The sequence below is a fragment of the Petaurus breviceps genome, unplaced genomic scaffold (assembly GCF_028583685.1).
Source record: "Petaurus breviceps papuanus isolate PSGF00001 unplaced genomic scaffold, PetGlider_PUasm1.0 187, whole genome shotgun sequence".
NCBI lineage: Eukaryota > Metazoa > Chordata > Mammalia > Diprotodontia > Petauridae > Petaurus > Petaurus breviceps.
Window position 1 is genome coordinate 25,152,581 of NW_027185799.1, and position 21,733 is coordinate 25,174,313.

The 21,733-nt window shown below is 37.4% G+C and overlaps 1 protein-coding gene across 1 annotated transcript in view; it reads right to left on the minus strand.

The window, feature by feature from the left end:
- The window catches only part of UHRF2 (ubiquitin like with PHD and ring finger domains 2), a 202,437-nt gene that overhangs the window by 78,691 nt on the left and 102,013 nt on the right, over nucleotides 1–21,733 (minus strand). The window contains exon 4 of the mRNA XM_069090760.1: nucleotides 11,129–11,347. Within this exon, the coding sequence (XP_068946861.1) occupies nucleotides 11,129–11,347 (219 nt within the window). The remainder of the gene's footprint in view (nucleotides 1–11,128; nucleotides 11,348–21,733) is intronic.

Consider the following 21,733-nt stretch of genomic DNA (forward strand, 5'->3'; position numbering starts at 1 on the left):
ATAATAAGACACTGTCTTATTAGTTTTTTTGGAAAGAAAAACACCAGAGGGCTTATTTTCAGGGGAGGGCTTATGTTGTCCTGCCTCAGCTCTCCTCCGCGGCACTGCTCTCAATGGCGCCAGCAAGCAAATCACTGGGGAAGAACAAGATGATGCACTCACTGCTGCAGCTCTGATTGGATGTAGCTCGGAGCGCGGCATGTGTTTCACCCAGGGGGAGGGGGGGGTGGACGGTGCATATAGAGGGTACCGTAATGTAGCGTGTAGCGCAGGGGATCACCTTCACTACAGTAGCAATCTCAATAGGGCTTATTTTCGGGGGAGGGCTTATTTTAGAGGAATCTTACACAGTAAAGGAGGTCTTATTTTCGGGGAAACACGGTAATTTCTTTGGGTAAAAAATTATTTTACTGTATTATAAAAATTTGATATGATAGTTATTCTGGAATAAACCCTACTGGGAAAACAAGGTCAATGAAGCTGCATTAGGAAGAAATCTAATGGCGAAGCTTTATTGGTACTATTTAAGAGCAAAGTCAATTTCCTTTCAAATAAGTCTTGAAAAGTTATTTACTAGTGACAAACTGATAAAAATAGTGAAATACACAGCATTATGAAGGCAATAACTGGAATCTGTGAAAACAAGACTGAAGAATATTCACTAAGATGTCGGAAATATGTTTATTTTAGAGTAGAAGACCATAAAAAGTAAACCAACTGCAGATACAACAATCAACGGTAAGGGTATTTGATAAACACGGAGGTGTCAATAACCAAGGAATTTCCAAATAAAAAAGTGAATGTTAGAAGCATGAAGTTCTATGTGAGATAACTTTATGGAAAAAAATGCCATGTTTCTTTTTGTGTAAACCAAGTGAAAGAGACTGACTGTTTTAAGTAAGAACAGCAAAAAATGGGATGATTATTTACTAGGCTGAAAAAAGAAAAACCCATGAAAATGTTAAATGTGTAGGAAGCAAAGCTCTTCAACGGATATTACTTAATCCAGATTCAATGAATGTCAGAGCCCTTCAAGGACCTTAGTCCTTAAGGACCATTTTATAGATAAGTAAAATGAGGTTGTCATGGGAACATAAGTAACTTGCCTAAGATCACCTAAAAAATAGTCAATAAACGGATATGCAAGGTGCACAGGATCTGAAAGTTAAGTCTTATATCTAGTCTGACTCTCTGCTAAATGCACTAATTCTAAAATATGTACCTACACTTCACCAAAGCCACATGTTTTAACTAAGCATCTCCCCCTTTTCCTCTTACTTGATTAGCATTTGAAATAACACCAAAAGCCAATCTTATCACAGTCTTTTATCACTTCAAAAGAACAAATTAAGTTTAATTTGTTCAAAGCCACAGAGCAAGCCATAGTATTGTACTACTATAACTTAGAATGTTCTTATCCCTAAGGTTTTCTTATTTAACAGAATCACTTAGAAACTAACCAAAGACTGATTCTTTAGTTTGTAGATTAACTATCTAGTTTCTTCTCTTCTTCCTTGAAGTTTTTGTAGCACTTCCAACGTCGGATGGAAGGCAAAGAAATAACAGATAAACTGTTTGTCTGGTTCAAAAAAAGAGGTAGTAAATGGGTTAAAAGGGAGTTTTATTAACATATTTGAAAAATTACACCAACCACTTTGAAGTTACTACTGAACCAGTTATCTTTGTCCCCTAACTGTCAGAAAAATAAGATTAAACACTATGCCTGCCACTTAATGTTAACTACATGATGCTAACAACATAGCTGCTATCCAAAATATTTTTTTACTAGTGAAGCTTAAGGTTCATGAAGTATAGTGAAATCATGGGGAAGGAGGAGAGGTTCTTTTATTGTGATAAACAAAAGAGGAACAAAGTTGAGTGATCTCTGGGAAATTTTTATTTGTAGGTTTGGATTCAGACAGCAACCTTTAAAAGTAAGACTTGCTATCTCTTCCTTCTTGTGGAAGGTATGGAATATTGTAGTAATATCAGACTACATTGATATACTGGGTGGGTATGCAGAATTACTTTCGTCCTATCTTTAAAAAAATTATTTCATGACATGGTTTTCTGAATAGGAAAGGGAGGAAAAGATATATCTCTAAATGAAAATGTTGTAAAAACAAAAGACACTGATAAAAAATTTTAAATTAAAAATATAATAGGTATAGAAAGAATTAGGTTCAACGAGCAACAAATGCATCTTCTATATAATATTGCTATGAGATTATCATCAAGACTAACCTAAAGTCCAATTCTGAGATGGTGTAATTTAGCTCACTAGGTAGAAAGAGTACTGACTCAGGTGCTAGAATAACTGCATTCAATTCCACCTTTTACTTATTTGTGTGACTTAGAGAAAGTTCCCTAACCTCCTTAGGCCTCCTTCAGTTTCCTAATCTAGAAAATGAAGGGCTTTAATTACAAGTCCTCAGAGTTCTCTTCTGACTGTATTTCCACGAAACTAGGATTATGCTTCTGTCAAATGGGTTGCATGAACAATCACAACCACAGGGAACCCTGGGAAAAATAAGAGGCAGACAGTTAATAATAATACAGATAACTGCCCTCCTTATATTTTAGGGGATAACCTATCAATGGCAATGCAATAAAAAGAATTCAAAAGTGGGAGGGGTCATCTACATCAAGCAGACCAACCCTCTATTTTACAGAACAGGAAACTAAGGCCTAGTGAGAAGTAATATTCCAAGATCATGCAGGCAGTACAAAGCAGATGCAAATAACTTGGAGAAAGAGAACCATTATTGTTCCTAAAACAGCGAAGTTACCAGAAAGAATGCAAAAAAAATCTTCTATGACATTTCTAGGGTAATTCAGTGAGGTCTGAGACAATTTGATGCCCATGATCAAAGACCTAGGGTTGAAATCAATAAAACCTACTTATGAGCGACTTTTCAATAAAAGAGACAAACTCATACACGAAAATGGAGCATCTCCTGTTCAATGCAGTAAATGTCAAAATACTTTCTTGGACCAACAACTGGCACTCACTGAAAGCACATTTCCCATGTTAAGGATACTCAAGGGGAGAATCACAAAAATTTTCACTTAGAAATGTCTCAAAAATGGATAAAAAATCTTGTCTGAAGAGAGTTATAACACATAAAACATTAATTAATTTAATGCACCTTTTTATATATTCTTGTTAGCAGTACCACTTTATTAATCTGGATCTTAGTTCACCAGCAAAGTGCTTTTAAGGGTTTGTGTTCCACTAGCATTAAATAGAGGATATAAAAACAATTAAAAGGATTATAGACTGGTTTTCTAGAATAAAATGACAATTCAAAAACTGGGAAATATTTAGTTGCTATCTTCCAAAATTTAGTTACTCTATCTTGGTCTTTATGTAGTTTTAAAGTATACGTTACATTATTTTTCCAAGTATGATACAATTTAGTCTTTAAGCTTTGACAAGTTTTGCTTATATCCTTTACAAATAGTAAACATATTAAGAAAAACATATTAGTTACATTGCAACTAGTATAGTTATCCCTTCTACACTGCAACTTTCCCCACTGAGGGTTAGCATAAGAAATTAAATGGGAATTTTTGGAGGGAGTTTTGTGGAAGTCACAGATGATATACAAAGGCCAGCAGACAAACAGAAGACGTTTAGAAATTCAGAAATGCATAAAATATATATATAGTATTGTATAATACCAACATTTTTCTTTTAATACCATAATAATTCAGACTTCTTCTCTGGTATGAAGGGAGAGCCAAAAAATTTTCCAGATCATGGGGGTGTCAAGCCTCTAATCCCCATGAAGTAGAAGGGATAACCATACATTATAATATAAGTTACATTAATTATACTGATGTGATACTATTTATCCTTAGTCTATGATCACTAAGTTTATAGACTATAGTCTTTTTATGTAACATAAATCATAAAGTCTATGTTAAAAGTATTAGTGGAATCTACTCTCAGTCATTAGTTAATGACTCTGGCAGGGAGGGTGGCCTAACAGAAAAGAGTGGATTATATGCTCTGTAGAATCTGAGAAAATTATTTCTTGTTCTAATACTTTACTCCTTGGTTCAGTTTTTCAGTACATGGGGCACTTAGCTCACTAAATTTAATTTCATGACTACACAAAAGTAAGATAAATTTTAGGCAAAGGAACAAGTTTTAAATAAGCTTGTTAGATGAAATTAATGTCTTCTCAAAAAGTGAAACAGGTAAGCTTATAGAAGATTTTTAAAAACTGCATGGATTTTACATGGTGGTTTTCCCAATAATTAACAAACTGACACCAAGACTCTTACCCTAATAAAAAAGGGCATGAATCCATCTTATGAAATTTCAAACAGGTACCAAGGGTAGTACATCAACATCTGACATAGATATAATATTTTATGTACTGGAACTGTGCAACCTGGTGGGATACAGTTAAAATTTCACAGTGCCACAATAATTTGGAGGTATTCAGGGTTAGAATAAAAACACAAGTCTTCCCCTTACTCCCAATCTGCATATAGTATACATAGTAGAGACAGAGCTTTAGACCCTAGAGGTAGATCTCAAAAATTTACGTTCTATTGGCAACTTTCTTTTCCTATGACTAGCTGCCAAATCATGGTGTCTCCTATGAAATACATGTAATTATTAACATGTTAAACTCTATTGCTTGTTTATGATGCTTTGAACCTAAACCAATTTTGCCTTGTCTATACATGAAGTCTTTCCATTACTTTATTCAGTTTGCAAAATGATTAACAATCAGCACTACCTTTTTTTTTTTTTAATACATGTCTAGTAGTCAAAATTTCCTTCTTAACTAAGTAGGACAAAGGTAATTCACTAACCTTCTATTAACTGGAATCCAACTAACAAAAGCTCTCAATTAATAGAATCCCGTATGTCTTCCCCTTTTTAAGAAAGATCAGAGGATCTACAACCAGAGGGAACCCCAGCAATATATTTCAAATTCTTAATTTCTCAGATGGTAAAACCAAGGCCCAGGGCAGTTAAACAACTTGACTAAGATCACACAGGTAGTAAACAAAGAAAAAATTCCAACTCAGGGATTCTGATTTTAATCCAGTGCTCTTTCCTCTAGAAAACAAGTTGGCAAAGGATTTAGTTCAGAAAAATTTTAAAGGCATACCTTGGTCTTATATTGAACCTAATGTCCTATATCTAAAAACCTATGTATTAGAATCACAATTATCATGTCCTTTAAGATATCAAAGACTTAATTACCTCCACTGTATTATACTTACTATAATGGGACAGTGGATCAATACATTCATTTTAGGACCTTTTTTTTAACAAGTGTTAAAACAAAAGAGGATTTTCTATTTGTGTAGAGAATATGTGTAAAGAATTAAATTAAATCACCTTATTCCAAGTTTAAGGTTTCATCATTTGATTAAGTATCAATGACAATACTGGTTATAAAGTTGTAGGTAAAAAATGAAGCAAAAAAGGGCAAGGAGCTGTTCTAGAAGTGCCACAAAGTGATGCCCTTAGTCCAGAGAGCAGTGCACTGTGGGATGCCTCAGACATTCAGTGGGATGCAAACTCCAAGCGAAAGCCTCAAAGCCATTCAGGCTTAAACTTCCACAGAGTTCTTAGACAAAGAGCTGACATGGCAGTAATAGGAGACTGTCCCATCACCAGTAAGGCAAGGCAATGGAATATTCTGGCCAATGGTAACCTAAAAAGGAATGAGGGGCAGGACCCAAGAAACTTAACTCTAATTGTGCCAAGTGTAAAAGCAGTTGGAGATCAGTGAGACACCAGGTTTCTGGGTTCAGTTAAGCAAGGTCAAACCAGTCTAACTGGCTAACAAAGACAAACAAAATAGAATTTTTCAGACTCTACAGAAAGGGCATGGATGAGCCAATAAAAATGAAAGAAGACAGGGGCAGCTGGGTGGCACAGTGAACAGAGCACTGGCCCTGGAGTCTGGAAGACCTAAGTTCAAATCCAGCCTCAGACACTTGACACACTTACTAGCCATGTGACTTTGGGTAAGTCACTTAACCCCAATTGCCCTCCAAAAAGCCAAAAAAAAAAAAAAGTGCAAGAAGATACAAGGCAATAGTGTAAGGTATCAGAAAGTCAACCTCAAAATGGATTATGTTCAAAGTCCATTTATGAGACAGTTGTGTGAAACTCCTATTTTTCTATAGAAATGTTATACGTAGTTGTAAGATTCTATAGTACTATTAATATTGTGCTTCAGATACTTCTTTTTCCTCCCTTATGATTAAGCATCACAAGTCTCTGGACTTGTTATTTCACCAGTGTGGAAAAGAACTCCCAAAACAAATTCCTTCTACAGATGAAGATCTACAACTCACGTGTCTAGGTGGTGCAGCAGATAGCCACAGTGGCAGGCCTGGAATCAGGACGACCCAAGCTCAATTTGATCTCAGACATGTACTAGCTGTGTAATCCTGAGCAAGTCACTTAAACTGCTTGCCTCAGTCTCCCTATTTGTAAAATTGGGGTGATAATAGCATTTACCTCTTAACATCTGTAAAGCCCTTAGCATGGTGTTGGGCATGTAAGAGATGCTGTATAATTGTTAGCTATCATATAATTATCATCATTATTCTATATAATTTACCAATCTTTAATCTATTGGTTCCTTCTCTGTTGCCTTTCTACTTAGCCATCTCCCCCCATCACTAAAAAAAACCCTTTACTAAAAGACCCTGCTAATCTCTCAAGTCATAATTCTTCCTTTTTCTAGCCAAAATCCTAGAAAAAAGTTATCTACACACATTGCTTCCTCTTCCTTTCCTATTCACTTCTCAACCTTTTTAAATCTAGTTCTGACCTCAGCCATCAACTGAAACTGCTCTCTCCAGTCACCAATAATCTCTTGTTTGTTTTTGCTTTTTGGAGAGGGGAGGCAGGGAAATTGGGGTTAAGTGACTTACCCAAGGTCACACGGCTAATTTTTGTGTTAAAGTGTCTGAGGCTGGATTTGAACCCAGGTCCTCCTGACTCCAGGACTGGTGCTCTATTCACTGCACCACCTAGTCACCCCACCAATAATCTCTGAAATGCCAAATATGACAGTCTTTTCAGAGTTGTCATTCTTCTATGCATCTCTACCTGACTGCTCCTTGACCTGCTTTATTATCTTAGCTATATCACACTACCTAACCACATTATAAGCTAAGGCTCTTTTCCCTTCTTTTTATACTCTTTCTGGGTGACCTCATCAGTGGGAATTAAGTATCATCCCGACACAAATGGCTTTCAGTTCTAAATGTATCTAATCCCAGTCTTACTTTTGAACTCCAGGCCTGCAACACTGCCTATTGAAGTTTTTGATTTGGATGTTCTAGTCATCTAGTGCACATACCTGACGGTTAGCTCATCCAGAACAGAAGTCACACTATTTCTCCCCCAAATCCATCCTTCTACTGAACTTTTTTTTTTTAAAGCAATTGGGGTTAAGTAACTTGCTCAAGGTTACACGGCCAGTTATTTCTGGGTGGGTGCTAAGTATCTGAGCCCAGATTCAATCTCTGGTCATCCCAACACTGGGGCCGGTGCTCTTAACTCACTGAGCCATCTGGCCGCCCCTGAACCTTTTTATTTCTGCCGAGGGTATCACCATTCTTTCTGTTTCCTAGGTTTGTAACCTTGGCATTATCCCCAATTCTTCTTTTTCCTTTATCCAATTTTACTATCACATAGCTACCAGCTTAGTTTAGTGCCTTATCTCTTGCCTAAACAAAGATCTCCCAATTAGAATCTGCCTCAAGTATCTTGCCAAACTGATTTTCTTTTAAGCACAGTTCTGATCATGTATTCTGTATATATAACCTGTACTTTTTCTCTTTCAATAAAGCATAGGCCCTTCTAGAGTAAGGACAATTTCATTTTTGTATTCCCAGTGCCTGGTACCCAACAAGCACGTAATGAGTGTTTGCTGACTGATGATTGATTTACTGAAAGACTGACACTAATAGTCAGCAGGTGTCAGGGAACTAAACTGAAACCCATGTCTCTCGCATTCCAAGGCTGCCTCTATCCATTAAGCCAAGCTTCTTCTCTCAGCCATAACACATAATGCTTAAAAAGTTTTTTGGGCTAGCTTGTGAATATAACCACCAAATATATCTATGGACAAATGTATTTCATGGGTGCTAAACTGAAACTCAATGCAAAAATAACATTTGCTTTTAGATTCAACTTCTCCTGGGCTTTTAAAATAAGGGGGAAAAAAACCTACCTTCACTTTCAATTCTTTAATTTTTTTGGGGGGGGGGTTTGCAGGAGGGAGGGCAAGGCAATTTGGATTAAGTGACTTGCCCAAGGTCACATGGCTAGTAAGCATTAAGTGTTTGTGGCCAGATTTGAACTCAGGTCCTCCTGACTCCAGGGCTGGTGCTCTATTCACTGTACCACCTACCTGCCCCTGTTTAAAATTTTTATTCTACCTTTTCCAATCTGAAAACCATTCCTCATAATGGTAAAAGCAGAAATCAGTTAGTATTTCAATCCTCTCGATCAAAAGTAAACTTATATACACCAAGAAGTGGGCCTAGTCTTTCCTTGTTCAAAAGAATAGTGGAGGATTTGGAGAATAAAAAGGAAAAACTTCAAAAAAAGGGTAGTATAGTTCAAATGAAGAGTAAAAGAAAAACAAAAGTGACAAGAGAGAAGAAACAGGGAGGGTTTGTTCAGGAATGTGCTGCTTTCCATGTATGAAGACAATAGAGGAAAATGCAATGTTGATAAGGATGGTTAAATTATTATCTCACTTACATGACAATACACAAGAAAAAAAGTATAAGGCCTAGGCATGTAATTTTAGTTGTTTCTGCACAAGATAATCCATGTGATACCAGCTGTGTCCACATAAACATAGCTATAAGACAGGAAAGAATTTTAATATATAGAAATATAAAATGTGTCCTGAAATGCCAATAATGTAATTCTTTAGGTTACTATAGTTCCATGCCATCAGGTACGTTAATTATAGACTTAGGTGCTAATGTACGAAGTGCTGGTGAAATTTTAAAAGGTCAAAAGATTAGTAGGGGGAAGGGGGGACAGCTTGGGAGACCCAGGATCAGTTCTGGCCTCAGATACTTAACACCCCCACAAAAAAACTGGCTGTGTAAACTTGATCAAGTTACTTAATCCCAACTGCTTTAAAAAAAAAAGATTAGTGAGACTCATCTGCATGAATGACACACAGAGATTTTTACTATTGGTGATAGACAACAAAGGAGTGATTCAAAAAAGATAAATTAGAACTATGATGACAGGAAAATGGTCTCAGTGTTTACTAATTAGCATAAAATAACAAGGGTAACTTATTTTGTATTGTTTCTTATATATAATGAGAGGTTCCAAATTGGTAACAGTCCATCCATCCATCCATAATGTCTGTATATTCATTTCCCAGTTTTTGAGTCGATTTAAATAGGTCAGACTGGTACTGTTTTAATTCAAGCTATGCATTGTCATTTTTATCTTCTAAACATGGTATATATTTTTTTAAGCAAATCAATGTTCTGACTGCTTAAGACATCTGATTCAGAAATGATTCTGACATTAGTAATCAGTAATAGGGATAGAGGCTGGATCTGTGATTTCACTGATAAAGAGAACTCCTGAGTCAGGAGTATGGAAACTTCTTTTACCAATGTATTTTGGCACATTCTTTATAATTTATGAGCCTAGGCAGTTGTCTAGAATAGTGAGAGTTAAATGACTTCCTCAATATTACAGAGTCAGTACACATCAGGGACAGATGAACCTAGGTTTTCCTGACTCTTCATTACTATAGCTGCTTTTTTTCCTGTTTGTTAAGATACGGTCAGTTTGGGTTTTTTGTGATGTTCTGTGTTTGTCAGGTCCAGAAAATTTCAGCTCTTTTCTTGAAGAAGTTATTAATTATATATAGATGTCAGGATTCTTTGTAGTCTAAAAGCCTTAACCCTTTGCATTTCTTTATCCTGAACTATATTTACCAAAAAAGTTTTTTGCCATCTTCCCCTAAACCACTTCTGTAAAGATTAGTTTAGTTTAGACAATCTTATCAAATTCTTTATAGAATTTATCTTCTCCTCCTTTGCAATAGATGTAGATGCATTTCTTCATGGTATTATTTTTCTTATACTCATCAGGAACATCGGGATATTGGGATGAATGTGTCCTATGAAATTATGTTTCTTATTGCCTTTAGGAATAGGAATGAAACAACTCCTCCTCTTCCTAATTATGTGTTGCCCAAAGGAGAACCTCATTATTCCATTTAGCTGTAAATGTCCTATATGTTATGCTTTCAGTTACAGTGAAAATGACAATGTTAATAGAGTTCAGTTCCTTGAATATGACTCATTAGTCACTGGAAAATGATTACACATTCAGAGTGCCAGCAATAAAACTGATGTTTTCAGATGCTCACAAAACCACATAATTCTTCCTTCTCTATGCCCCCTTTTCTGCCATTCTTGCACTGTCTCTGTAGAAATTAGAGATTCTTGTAGGCTAGGTCAATATAACATCAGACCTGGCATAGTCTATCAGGCCAGAAAGACTTCAAATATTTTCCTGGCAACAGAATGTGTCTAAGAACAAGCATAGCCAAGTACAGAAAAGCTCAGCAACAGTAGGCTGGACTAGGCAATAAATTTTTTTTTTTGGTTAAGGCAATCTATGAAACAAACAATACATCTTAGTCCTATGAAGCTGAAAAAAAAAAAGAGCTAAAGGTAGAAATCTTTTTGTTCTATTCTCACAAAATTAACTACCAGATATTTTTCCTGAACATACCAAACAAAACCTTGGTAACTGTCAAATGTTAATGCTGGTGGCAATCACTATTCCTTTATCATACCAAAACACAAAGCCCTAATTTCTGGCAAAAAAGCTTAGTAATCATGCTTAACACAAATATGATTCTTAATTTAGGTATAAATATTAGTTTAACACTGAAAATTCATAAGAAAGTTCAAAAATTTTTGAAAAAGACCAATGACTACTATCATGAGCAAGAAATTCCAAATGCTAGAAGGCGACATTTGGCCAACATGTTCCAGCATGTTGTTTGGAGAGTTCTGTACTTAACACATGCATGCCTGGATTAATTCTGTAGGTATAATGCAAAGTAAATCTTACCCTAGCATAATCTTTGCATGAACTTCTTTGTTAGTCCTTGAGATTTCCTTCAACATGGTAATCTCTGCATCATACCAGAATCCTCTTTCTTCGGGAGTATCTACATTGTAGTTCACCATTACCATATCCCCTACATTTAATTCATTCCATTTCAGAGTTTTTCTCGCTCGTGGTCGAAGATTTTGGGGAGGCATTTCTATAATGCCATTTTCTGGATATCTAGGAGACAAAAAATGTAGTAAGTACATCTACAGCAATCTCCATACAAGACATTTTGAAACAAAACACGTAACACAATTACTTATACTGAAAATTACGGTTTCTAGTTGGAACATTAAAATTAAGCACAATTAAACGAGGAATAAAATAAATTATGTAATTCTCCAACTGAATCAAAACATGATAGTTTCTACATTAGGACCCTCATTATAACAAGCTCTCCTACTTTTCTTCTTTGAAATTAAGTTTAAAATTTCTGTAGGTATATAGAAGCAAATTTTTGTTCATAATCAATCTCCCCATGTCTTAATGACTAAAAAAGGAATATAATATTGCATTTTTCGAAAAAGATAACTGGTCTCTTAGAAAATAAAATTTCTAAAACTGAGTTAACATCTTTAATTTTTCTTTCAAATAAAAATGGCAATTCTACTTAATTTATTATTTATTCAGTGCCATCCCCAATCAAACTACCAAAAAATCTCTTTCTAGAACTAGAAAAAATAATAGAATTCATCTGGAAGAACAAAAGGTCCAGAATATCAAGGGAATTAATGAAAAGAAATTCCAGGTAAGACGGTTTAGCCATACCAAATCTTAAATTGTATTATAAAGCAGCAATCATTAAAACTACTTGGTATTGGCTAAGAAACAGAGTGATGGATCAGTGAAATAGATTAGGTACACAAACCACAGTAGTATATAGTAATCTACTGTTTGATAAACCCAAAGACTCCAGCTTCTGGGATAAGAACTCACTATTTAACAAAAACTGCTGGGAAAAACTACAAAATAATATGATAAACTAGGCATGAAACAACATTAAAAAAAATTTTTTTTTTTTTAAGCGATCAGGGTTAAGTAACTTGCTCAAGATTACACGGCCAGTCATTTCTGGGTGTGGTGCTGAGTGTCTGAGCCCGGGATTTGATCTCCAGGTCGTCCCAACACTGGAGCCGGTGCTCTTACTCACTGAGCCACCTGGCCGCCCCTAATGAAACAACATCTTACACTGAATACCAAAATAAAGTCAAAATGGGTACATCAAATTTAGATACTATGAGCAAACTAGGAAAGCAAGAATAGTTTACCTGTCATATTTATGGAGAACGGAAGAATTTATGACCAAGCAAGAGATAGAAAACTTGATGAAATGCAAAATGGATAATTTTGATTACATTAAATTGGAAAGTTTTTAATTAGGAGGGAAGCAGAAAATTGGGAAGGTTTTACAAGTAGTGTCTCTGAGAAAGGCCTCATTTCTCAAATATATAGAGAACTGAGTCAAATTTATAAAAACACAAGTCATTCCCCAAGTGATAAATGGCCAAAGGATATGAACAGGCAGTTTTCAGATGAAGAAGAAAAAATGGTCTAAATCACTATTGATTAGAGAAATGCAAATCAAAACAACTGAGGTACCACATCAAACCTATCAGATTGGCCAACATGACAAAACAGAAAATGATAAATGCTAGAGAAAATGTGGGAAAATAGGAATACTAATACTTTGTTGGTAGAAATGTGAACTTATCCAACTATTGTGGAGAGCAATTTGGAACTATATCCAAAGGGCTATAAAACTGTGCACCCCCTTTGATCCAGCAATACCACTTCTAGGTCAATATCCCAAAGAAATCATAGAAAGGGAAAAAGCAGCTACATGTACAAAAATATTTATAGCAGCACTTTCTGTGGTGGCAAAGAATTGGAAATTGAGGGGATGCCCATCAGTTGGGGAATGGCTGAACAAGTTGTGGTATGGAATGGAGTGGAATACTATAAGAAATGATGAGCAGGCAGACTTCAGAAAAACCTGAATAGACTTGAATGAACTCATGCCAAGTTAAGTGGGCAGAACCAGGAGAATATTATACAGTTAATAGCCACAATGTGCAATGACTGACTTTGATAGACTTATCTCTTCTTAGCAACACAAAGATCTAAGACAACTCCAAAGGACTCGTGATAGAAAATGCTGTCCACATCCAGAAAAAGAACTATGGAGTCTGAATGCAGACTGAAGCATATTATTTGCTTTCTTTTTTTGTTTGTTTCTTCTTTCTTGTGGTTTCTCCCATTGGTTCTAATTCCTCTTTACAACATGACTAATGTGAAAATAGTTTCAATATGAATATATATGTAGAGCCTAAATCAAATTACATGCTGTCTTAGGATGGGGTGGGGGGGAGAGATGGAGAGAAAATCTGAAACTCAAAATCTTATGGAAGTAAATGTTGAAAAATAAAAATATATATTTTTTAAAAAGACAAGTTCTTTAAGAAAAAAAATTAAGTCTGCCTGTGTTTAAGCCAGCTAGATGCTAGATCTCACTTGTCTATATTCTAACCCACTAGTAAACATCTAGCCATTACTCCAGTTTCCAAGATGAATGAAAACAAGAGCCTTGAGAGCCTGTCATTTTTGAGGAAGACAGAATAATAAACTTTCAGCTTTTGTCCTAACTACAAAGAAAACTTATTCCATAAGACAGAGAGACACCACAAAAAACAAAGCCCTACAGCTCTCTGAATCAAACTAGTGCATTCTCCTCCACACATCTCTGCCTGAGATCAATATCCCACAGGCTGCTATAAATTCTAGTTATGTATCTCCTTTCTTTTCAAAACTGAGTAAGGATTGAGCTTTCATCTGAAACTTGGAAAGGCAAAAGTCTGACCCATCTAGATACATTATACTAGTGTCCTATATAAATATTTATATATCTGGGTACCCTGAAAGGAAGCTGGGATGCAATTTCTGCTAGTTCCCTGAACCTAGGAGCTCTGGGAATAACCAGATCTACTTCTGGCCCTCACAATTATTACTGAGGTCTGAAATTATTGTTGAAAAGAAATACATCTTCCTTAATCACTACTGACAACTAATAACCAACTGCCACCAAAAGGCAAATGGACATAAGTGTCCTAAGAGTGATGAGACACCCCAGATCACTGGTCTGCACCTTCTCTGGAGAAAGGGCCAGTAATTGCCAAATGCAACACACTGTGGAGGCAAACTAGCCTAGCCAAAGCAGTGGGGTATTCTGAGGGTCAAACAAGAGGAAGCATGTGCCAGATTAGTCAAACTACCACTTTGCTCATCATCTCCAGAGACCTAATGGAGACTGCCCAAGACTATGAATTCAAAAGCCTTTGGAATAAGTGTTTCCAGCCCAGAGAACACAGCCATCACTGTGGGAAACATCTCCTGTAGAGATATCTGTCCCTAAAGCCCAAGCCACTATTAAATGGTTTTAGCAAAAGAAATCACTAGGATTTTGTCAGCGGAAATAATATTTATGAAGAAGCCTTGATATCTGCTTTGCAACTGAGCTCTAAGTACCATGAGACATTTTTACCTGATTTGCAGCTGAAACCTTTCACATGTGTTATCTTTCCCAGATCAGAATGTGAGCTTTTTGGGGAAAGGGATTGTTTTTTCTATTTGTAGCAGTAGCTCTTAGTACAGTATTCTGCACATAGTAAGCACTTACTAAATACTTTCAAATATGGGTTGGAAACTTAACAAAAGTCAGATGATGACTAAGTGGCATAGTTCACTTTATGCCTCTTGCCTCAACCCACATAGCCAATCTGTTGTCAAATCTTGTCATTTTTACCCTCAAAAACATCTCTAATGTTCTCTCTACTCACACAGATGCTACCCTAGTATAGGTCCTCACTTTTTTTTTTAAGCAATTGGGGTTAAGTAACTTGCTCAAGGTTACATGGCCAGTTATTTCTGGGTGTGGTGATAAGCATCAGAGCCTGGATTCGATCCCAGATCATCCCAATACTGGGGCCGGTGCTCTTACTCACTGTGCCACCTGGCCACCCCTAAGCAATTGGGGTTAAGTAACTTGCTCAAGGTTACATGGCCAGGTGTTTCTGGGTGGGTGCTAAGTGTCTGAGCTTGGATTCAATCCCAGGTCATCCTGACTCTGGGGCCGGTGCTCTTACTGTACTACCTGGCCGCCCCACTCACTAACTTTTTTTTGGTAGTATGTCTATCATTTCTTATTTTAAAAAAATTTAATATTTTCTTTTCCCCCAATTACATATCAACAAAATGTTTAGCATTCATTTTTATAAGATTTTGAGTTCCAGATTTTTCTCCCATCCTTCTTTCCCTTCCTTCTTCTGAAAATGGCAGGCTGTTTGATATAGTTTATACATGGGCTATCAAGTAGAACATATTTCCATATTCATCAGTTGTGGAAGAAGAAATAGATCAAAAGGAAATAAACTATGAGAAAGAATTAAGTAGAAAAAAAACTTCAATCTGCATTCTGAGTCCATCAATTCTTTATCTGGCTATGGATAGCATTTTTCTTCATGAGTCCTTTTTCTCAGATCACTGTGTTGCTGAGAAGAGTCGAGTCATTTATAGTTGATCATCACATAATGTTGTTGATAGTGTATACGACATTTTCCTGGTTCTGCTCATTTCACTTTGCACAATTTGTATATGTCTTTCCAGGTTTTTCTAAAAGCTGCCTGTTCATCATTTCTTATTGCACAGCAGTATTCCATCACAATCATATGGCACAGCTTGTTCAGTTATTTCCCAATTGAAGGACTTCAATTTACAATATTTTGCAAAAAGGGCTGCTATAAATATTTTTGCACAAATAAATCCTTTTGCCTTTTTCATAATCTCTTTGAGATATGAGTGATCAAAAGGTATGCAATTTGGTTGCCCTTTGGGCATAGTTCCAAATTGCTCTCCAGAGTGGTTGTATCAGCTCATACCTCCACCTACAATGCATTAATATCCCAATTTTCCCACATCCTAACATTTGGTGACAAATCTGATTAGTGTGAGATGGCATTTCAGAGTTATTCTAATTTGTATTTCTCTAATCAAAAGTGATTTAGAACACTTCTTCATAAGCTTTTACAGACAGCTTTGATTTCTTTGTCTGAAAACTGCCTGTTCATATCCTTTTACCATTTATCAACTGGGGTATGGCTGGTACATTTGACTCAGTTCTCTATCTATCCAAGAAATGAGACCTTACCAGATACACTTGCTATAAATAAAGATTGTTTCCCAGCTTTCTGCTTTCCTTCCTATCTTAGCTGAACTGGTTTTGTTTGTACAAAAGCTTTTCAATTTAATATGACCAAAATTATTTATTCTATATTTCTTAATGATCCCTGTTATTTGGTTATGAATTCTTCTCCCCACAGATCTGACAGGTAGGATATTCCTTGTTCTTCTAATCTGATTGCTTCATTGTCTATGTTATGTTTTAGCAAGATGCAGTTTCCTTTCTTATCTCTTTTAATTAGGTCTATTTTTACTTTTACTTTTGTCTAAGATCAGGATTGCTACCCCTGCTTTTTTTTTTTTACTTCAACTGAAGCATAATAGATTCTGCTCTAGACCCCTACCTTCACTCTGTGTGTCTCTGACTCAAATGTTTTTCTTGTAAGCAACATATTGTAGGGATTCTGGTTTTTGATCTATTACATTCTCTTCTGTTTTATGGGAGAGTTCATCCCATTAACATTCACAGTTATGATTACTACCTGTGTACCTCCCTACATTCTATTCTTCCTACTGTTTGTCTTCTTTCTTCTTTCACCCTTTCCCACCTCACCAGTGTTTTGCTTCTGTCTACTATTTCCCCTGATCCATTCACCTTTATGTCAGTCCCCACACCCACCCCCTTTAATCTGTGTTTTTGGTTTTTTTTGCTTTTTGGAGGGAGGAGGACAATTGGAGGGCAATTGGGGTTGTGACCTGCCCACAGTCACACAGCTAGTAAGTACTAAGTGTCTGAGGCTGGATTTGAACTCAGGTCCTCCTGACTCCAAGGCCAGTGCTCTATTCACTGTCACCTACCCACCCCTAAACTGCCTTTTTTTTTTTTTTGCTTTTTCAACCCCTTTAATCTTAACCTGTCAGGTAAGATAGATTCAACTGATTGTGTATGTTATTTCCTCTTTGAACCAATACTGATGAGAGTAAGGTTCAAGTCCATTGCCCATCCTCCTATCTTCCCCTCCCCTGTAAAAGGTCCTTCTTGCATCTTCATGTGAGATAACTCACCCCCTTCTACCTCTCCCTTCCTTCTGCACCCTTTCTACTCCTCTTTCTCATTCCTGTTTTTAAAGTGTCATTCCCTCAAACTCACCTTATGCCCATACCCTCTACCTATGTATATTCCTTCTATCTGTACAAATTTTTTGTACAATTTTACAATTGTGATACAATTATTAACAGTTACAAGTACCATCTTCACACACAGTGATATAAACAGTTTAGTTCTACTGAAGCCCTTATGTTTTCTTTTCCTTTTTTTTTTTTTTACCTGTTTATGCTTCTCTTGGGTCTTCATACTAGAGGTCAAATTTTTGGTTTAGTTCTGGTCTTCTCCTTTATAAAGGCTTGAAATCCCTCTATTTCACTGAATGATTATTTTCCCTTGTGATGTGTTATGCGCTTAATTTTGCCAGGTAAGTTATTATTGGTTATAGTCCCAGATACTTCGCCCTCCGGAATATCATGTTCCATGACCTCTGATCCTTTATGTTATGAGCTGTCAGGTCCTGTGTGATCCTGACTCCCTGATTATTTGAATTGTTTCTTTCTGGTCACTTGCAGTATTTTTTCCTTGATCTGACAGTTCTGAAATTTGGCTATAATGTTTCTTGGAGTTTTTATTTTGGGATCTCTTTCCTGAGGTGATCAGTGGATTCTTTCAATACCTATTTTGCCCTCTGGTTCCAGGACATCAAGGCAGTTTTTCTTGATAAATTTTTGGAAGATGTTGTCCAGATCTCCTTTTGATTATGGCTTTTAGGTGGTCCAATGATTGATATTGTCTCTCCTGGATCTATTTTCCAGGTCAGTTGTTTTTCCCCTGAGGTATTTTACATTTTCTTCCACTTTTTCATTCTTCTGAATTTGTTTGATTGATGATGTCTCAGAGTCATTAGCTTGACCAATTCCAGCTTTTAAAGTGGTGTTTTCCTTCATTAGCTTTTGTACTTTTTTATTTGGCCAATTGTATTCTTTAAGGAGTTGTTTTCTTCGGTGGATTTTTGCATCCCCTTTTTCATTTGACCAATTCTACTTTTTAAAGCAGTTTTCCAGACTATTTTCATGATTCTCTCTGAGTATATGGTATAGCTCATTTCTTTTCCCAATTTTTCTATCTCTCTTATCTGATTTTTAAGCTCCTTTTTGTGCTCTTCCATGAAATCTTTCTGGGCTTGAGACCATTTTTTTTCTTTGGGGTTTTGCCCAAAGGTTGTGGAATTGCTGTCCTCTTCTGAGTTTGTGTCTTGGTATCCCTTGTCACCATAATAACTTTCTATGGGCAGATTCTTTTTTTTGTTGTTGTTTTCTCATCTTTTTTTTTTCTGGCCTTTTTCCTTTATTTTAAATTTGAATTCTACTCCCAGAGTGGCAGGGGCACTGTCTGTAGCTTCTTGTGTTAGTGTCTACAGGACCTGGCTCTTTACTTGGTGTTGCAGTGATGTTGCCCTAAGACCCACAGGTGACCCTCATGTCTGGTGTTGTGCTGAGGGCATGAGCTAGAGGTTGGCTGGTGCTGCTGGATACCACAGGGGGTCTGTCAGCTTATCTGGTGCTGAGCTGGGGTCCTAGAAGTGGTGTTTTGTGTGTGCTGAGTCCCAGTGGGGTGTTTCTGTGGCTAAAATAACGTGTGTGATGGTCTGAGCTCTAAAGGTCGTCTGTTTGCCCTGGGCTAAGCTGAAACAGTGGGCTAGACACTCCTGTATGCTTAAGCACCCACGGAGTTGGTGGGGGGGTGTACGTCCTATCTGTTTGCCTGGGCTATGCTGAAGCAGGTGGAGGTGTGGCCACTAGAGGCTGTTTGACCAGGGCTATGCTGAAGCACATGCTGGTTTTCTTGGAGCTGGAGTCTACCAGTTTCCCTGGCTATGCTAAGGCACGTTGGAGGTCCTGGTGTTGGCATCTACCCGCCCCACCACACTGGGTCTCAGCTGAGGTAGGGGCTTGCTAGGATGCTTCCCATCCTGGACTGCACTCCCCTTTCACCTGAGATGGACCTTTCTTGATGATCATTCAAGTTTCTTGGGCTAAAAGATTGTTTCGTCTGGTCTTTTTGCTGCTCCTGTTATTCCAGGATTTTGGGGGGGGGCTCCATTTTGTGGTTGTTTGGAGGCGAGTATAGGAGTATTATAGCAGTTTACTGCTTACTCCACCCTTGGCTTGCCTTTTGCCTGGACTACTGGAAGAGCCTAATCTAATCTAAACCTAAACTAATCCCTGCATCAAGTGTCTACCTACTGTAATTCATCTTCCTCTTGGGTACCAAAATGATCTTCCTAAAAAATAAGTTTGATTATTCATCTATTCTATCAATTCTAATGGCTCCCCATCACCTCCAATATCAAATCCTTTACTTTGTACTTTAAACTCCTTCATAAACTGTCTCCTTCCAACCTCTTCAAGTTTCCTTACATACTTTCCTCTTCTCCACACAGTGGCCTTCTGGCAGTACTCACTGGCTTACTTATTTCTCACAAATGACATGGCATCTCCCAACTTCATGCATGTGCACTGGCTATACCACATGCTCAGAATACTCTCCTTCCTCACCTCTGCCTACAGACTTCACTGGCTTCCTTCAAGATTTGGCTCAAATCCTACCTTTTCTAAGAGGTCTTTCTCACCTTTCCACACATCCCCCCCCCCCCCCACACACACACACATTACTTTACATTTACACTGTTTGTATATCTTATATGTCAAACTGAACTTCACCTTTCTAAAGTTACCAGAGCTCTCTTGTCAATTCTTTTTTCCCCCCAAACAAGAAAGTAGTAAGGACTAATTATACAGGTGTGCTACACGTAGCCATAAAGAAGACAATCAGTCTGGAATGACAAAAGTCCCATGGCACAAAGTCAAGAGGCAGGTAGGTGAATCTGAATTAAATGATGGCATGTCCTTTTCAGACGATAGAGCTAGTAGAGTCCTTCATAGGGTGGGTGATGTCTCCCGAAGGTTTCTGCCTTCTTGAGAGTATCACCAAAGGTCATTCCATCTCTGCTGTGGCCTCTGTGGTCAACAGTCGGGTTAGCTGGACCTCTGCCTCATCTTTCTCCTCTTGAGATTCCGCCTATGCATCATTCACTTCTTCCTCCACTTGGCTCTATGTTGCAATGGAAACTGATAATATGGTGCTAAGAAGACAACCTTAATTGTCAAATCTAATGGCCTTTTCTCAATCCTGATCCTCCATGACCTCTCTGCAGCATTTAGCAATCGTCAATTACTGTCTTCTGGATACTCTTCTCTACACTGCTTTGTCCTCATTCTCCTCTTATCTGACTGCTCCTTCATCCATGGCATGCCTTTGAACTGTACATGTCCCCATGTTCTCTCCTGAGGCCCCTTCTCTTTTCACTACAAAGTCTCTCACTTTTTGATCTCTTCAGCTCCCACTATTCAGTTGACTCTCAAATTTGTATATCCAGTTCTACTCTCCTTGCTGAGCCAGTCACTAATCTCCAAATGCCTTCTGGACATCTCAAAGTCAACATGTAAAAAACACAATTATCTCCCCCCACCCCCCACTATCTCCCTGTCACTGCTGGGGGCATCACCATCCTCCCCGGCCAGAAACATCAGTGCCATTCTCAATTCCTCCCCCTCACTAGCTCCACATAGCCTGTCTACTGCCATATCTGATCACTTCCATCTTCACATTTCTCACATACATGCGCTTTTCTCCACTCACACAGCCACAGCCCTGAGGTACTCATCAGTTTTCACTTGGACCATTCCAACAGCCTCCTAACTGGTCTCTCTCTGTTTCAAGTACCTCCCAACTCCAATCAGTCCTCCATTCTACTCAAGCCCGACTGTGTTTCCTTCTTTTTTTTCAGGGTGCTCCAGTGGTTCTCTATTACTTCTGGGAGCTTTTGTTTATAATGCTTCTAAATGGCACTAAAAGTTTGTCAAAAAACTTTCTAGCCTTCTTATACCCCTTCAATATACTTTATGGTTTAGCTATGCTGGTCTAGTTGTAGTTCCTTTAAAATAACACATCACCTTCAATCTCTGTGTCCTTGAACTGGCTTTCCCTTTCCTTGATTACCCTGGCTTCTTTCAAGAAATCACTTCAAATCTCACCTGCCCAGGCTGTTCCCACTCCCTCAGTCACTAATACATCCCTTTCAGATTCACTTTATATATTCTGCATATTTCTCAAATGTACTTACATAATTACATGTTGTCTCCTCCATTAGAATGTACACCCCTTGAGAAAAGAGATTATTTTTCCTTTTCATTGTTTCTCTGCTGCTTAATGTAGAGCTCACACACAGTAAGCACTCAATGATTGACTAACAGTACATAGTTATTAGTATGCTGTCTCCT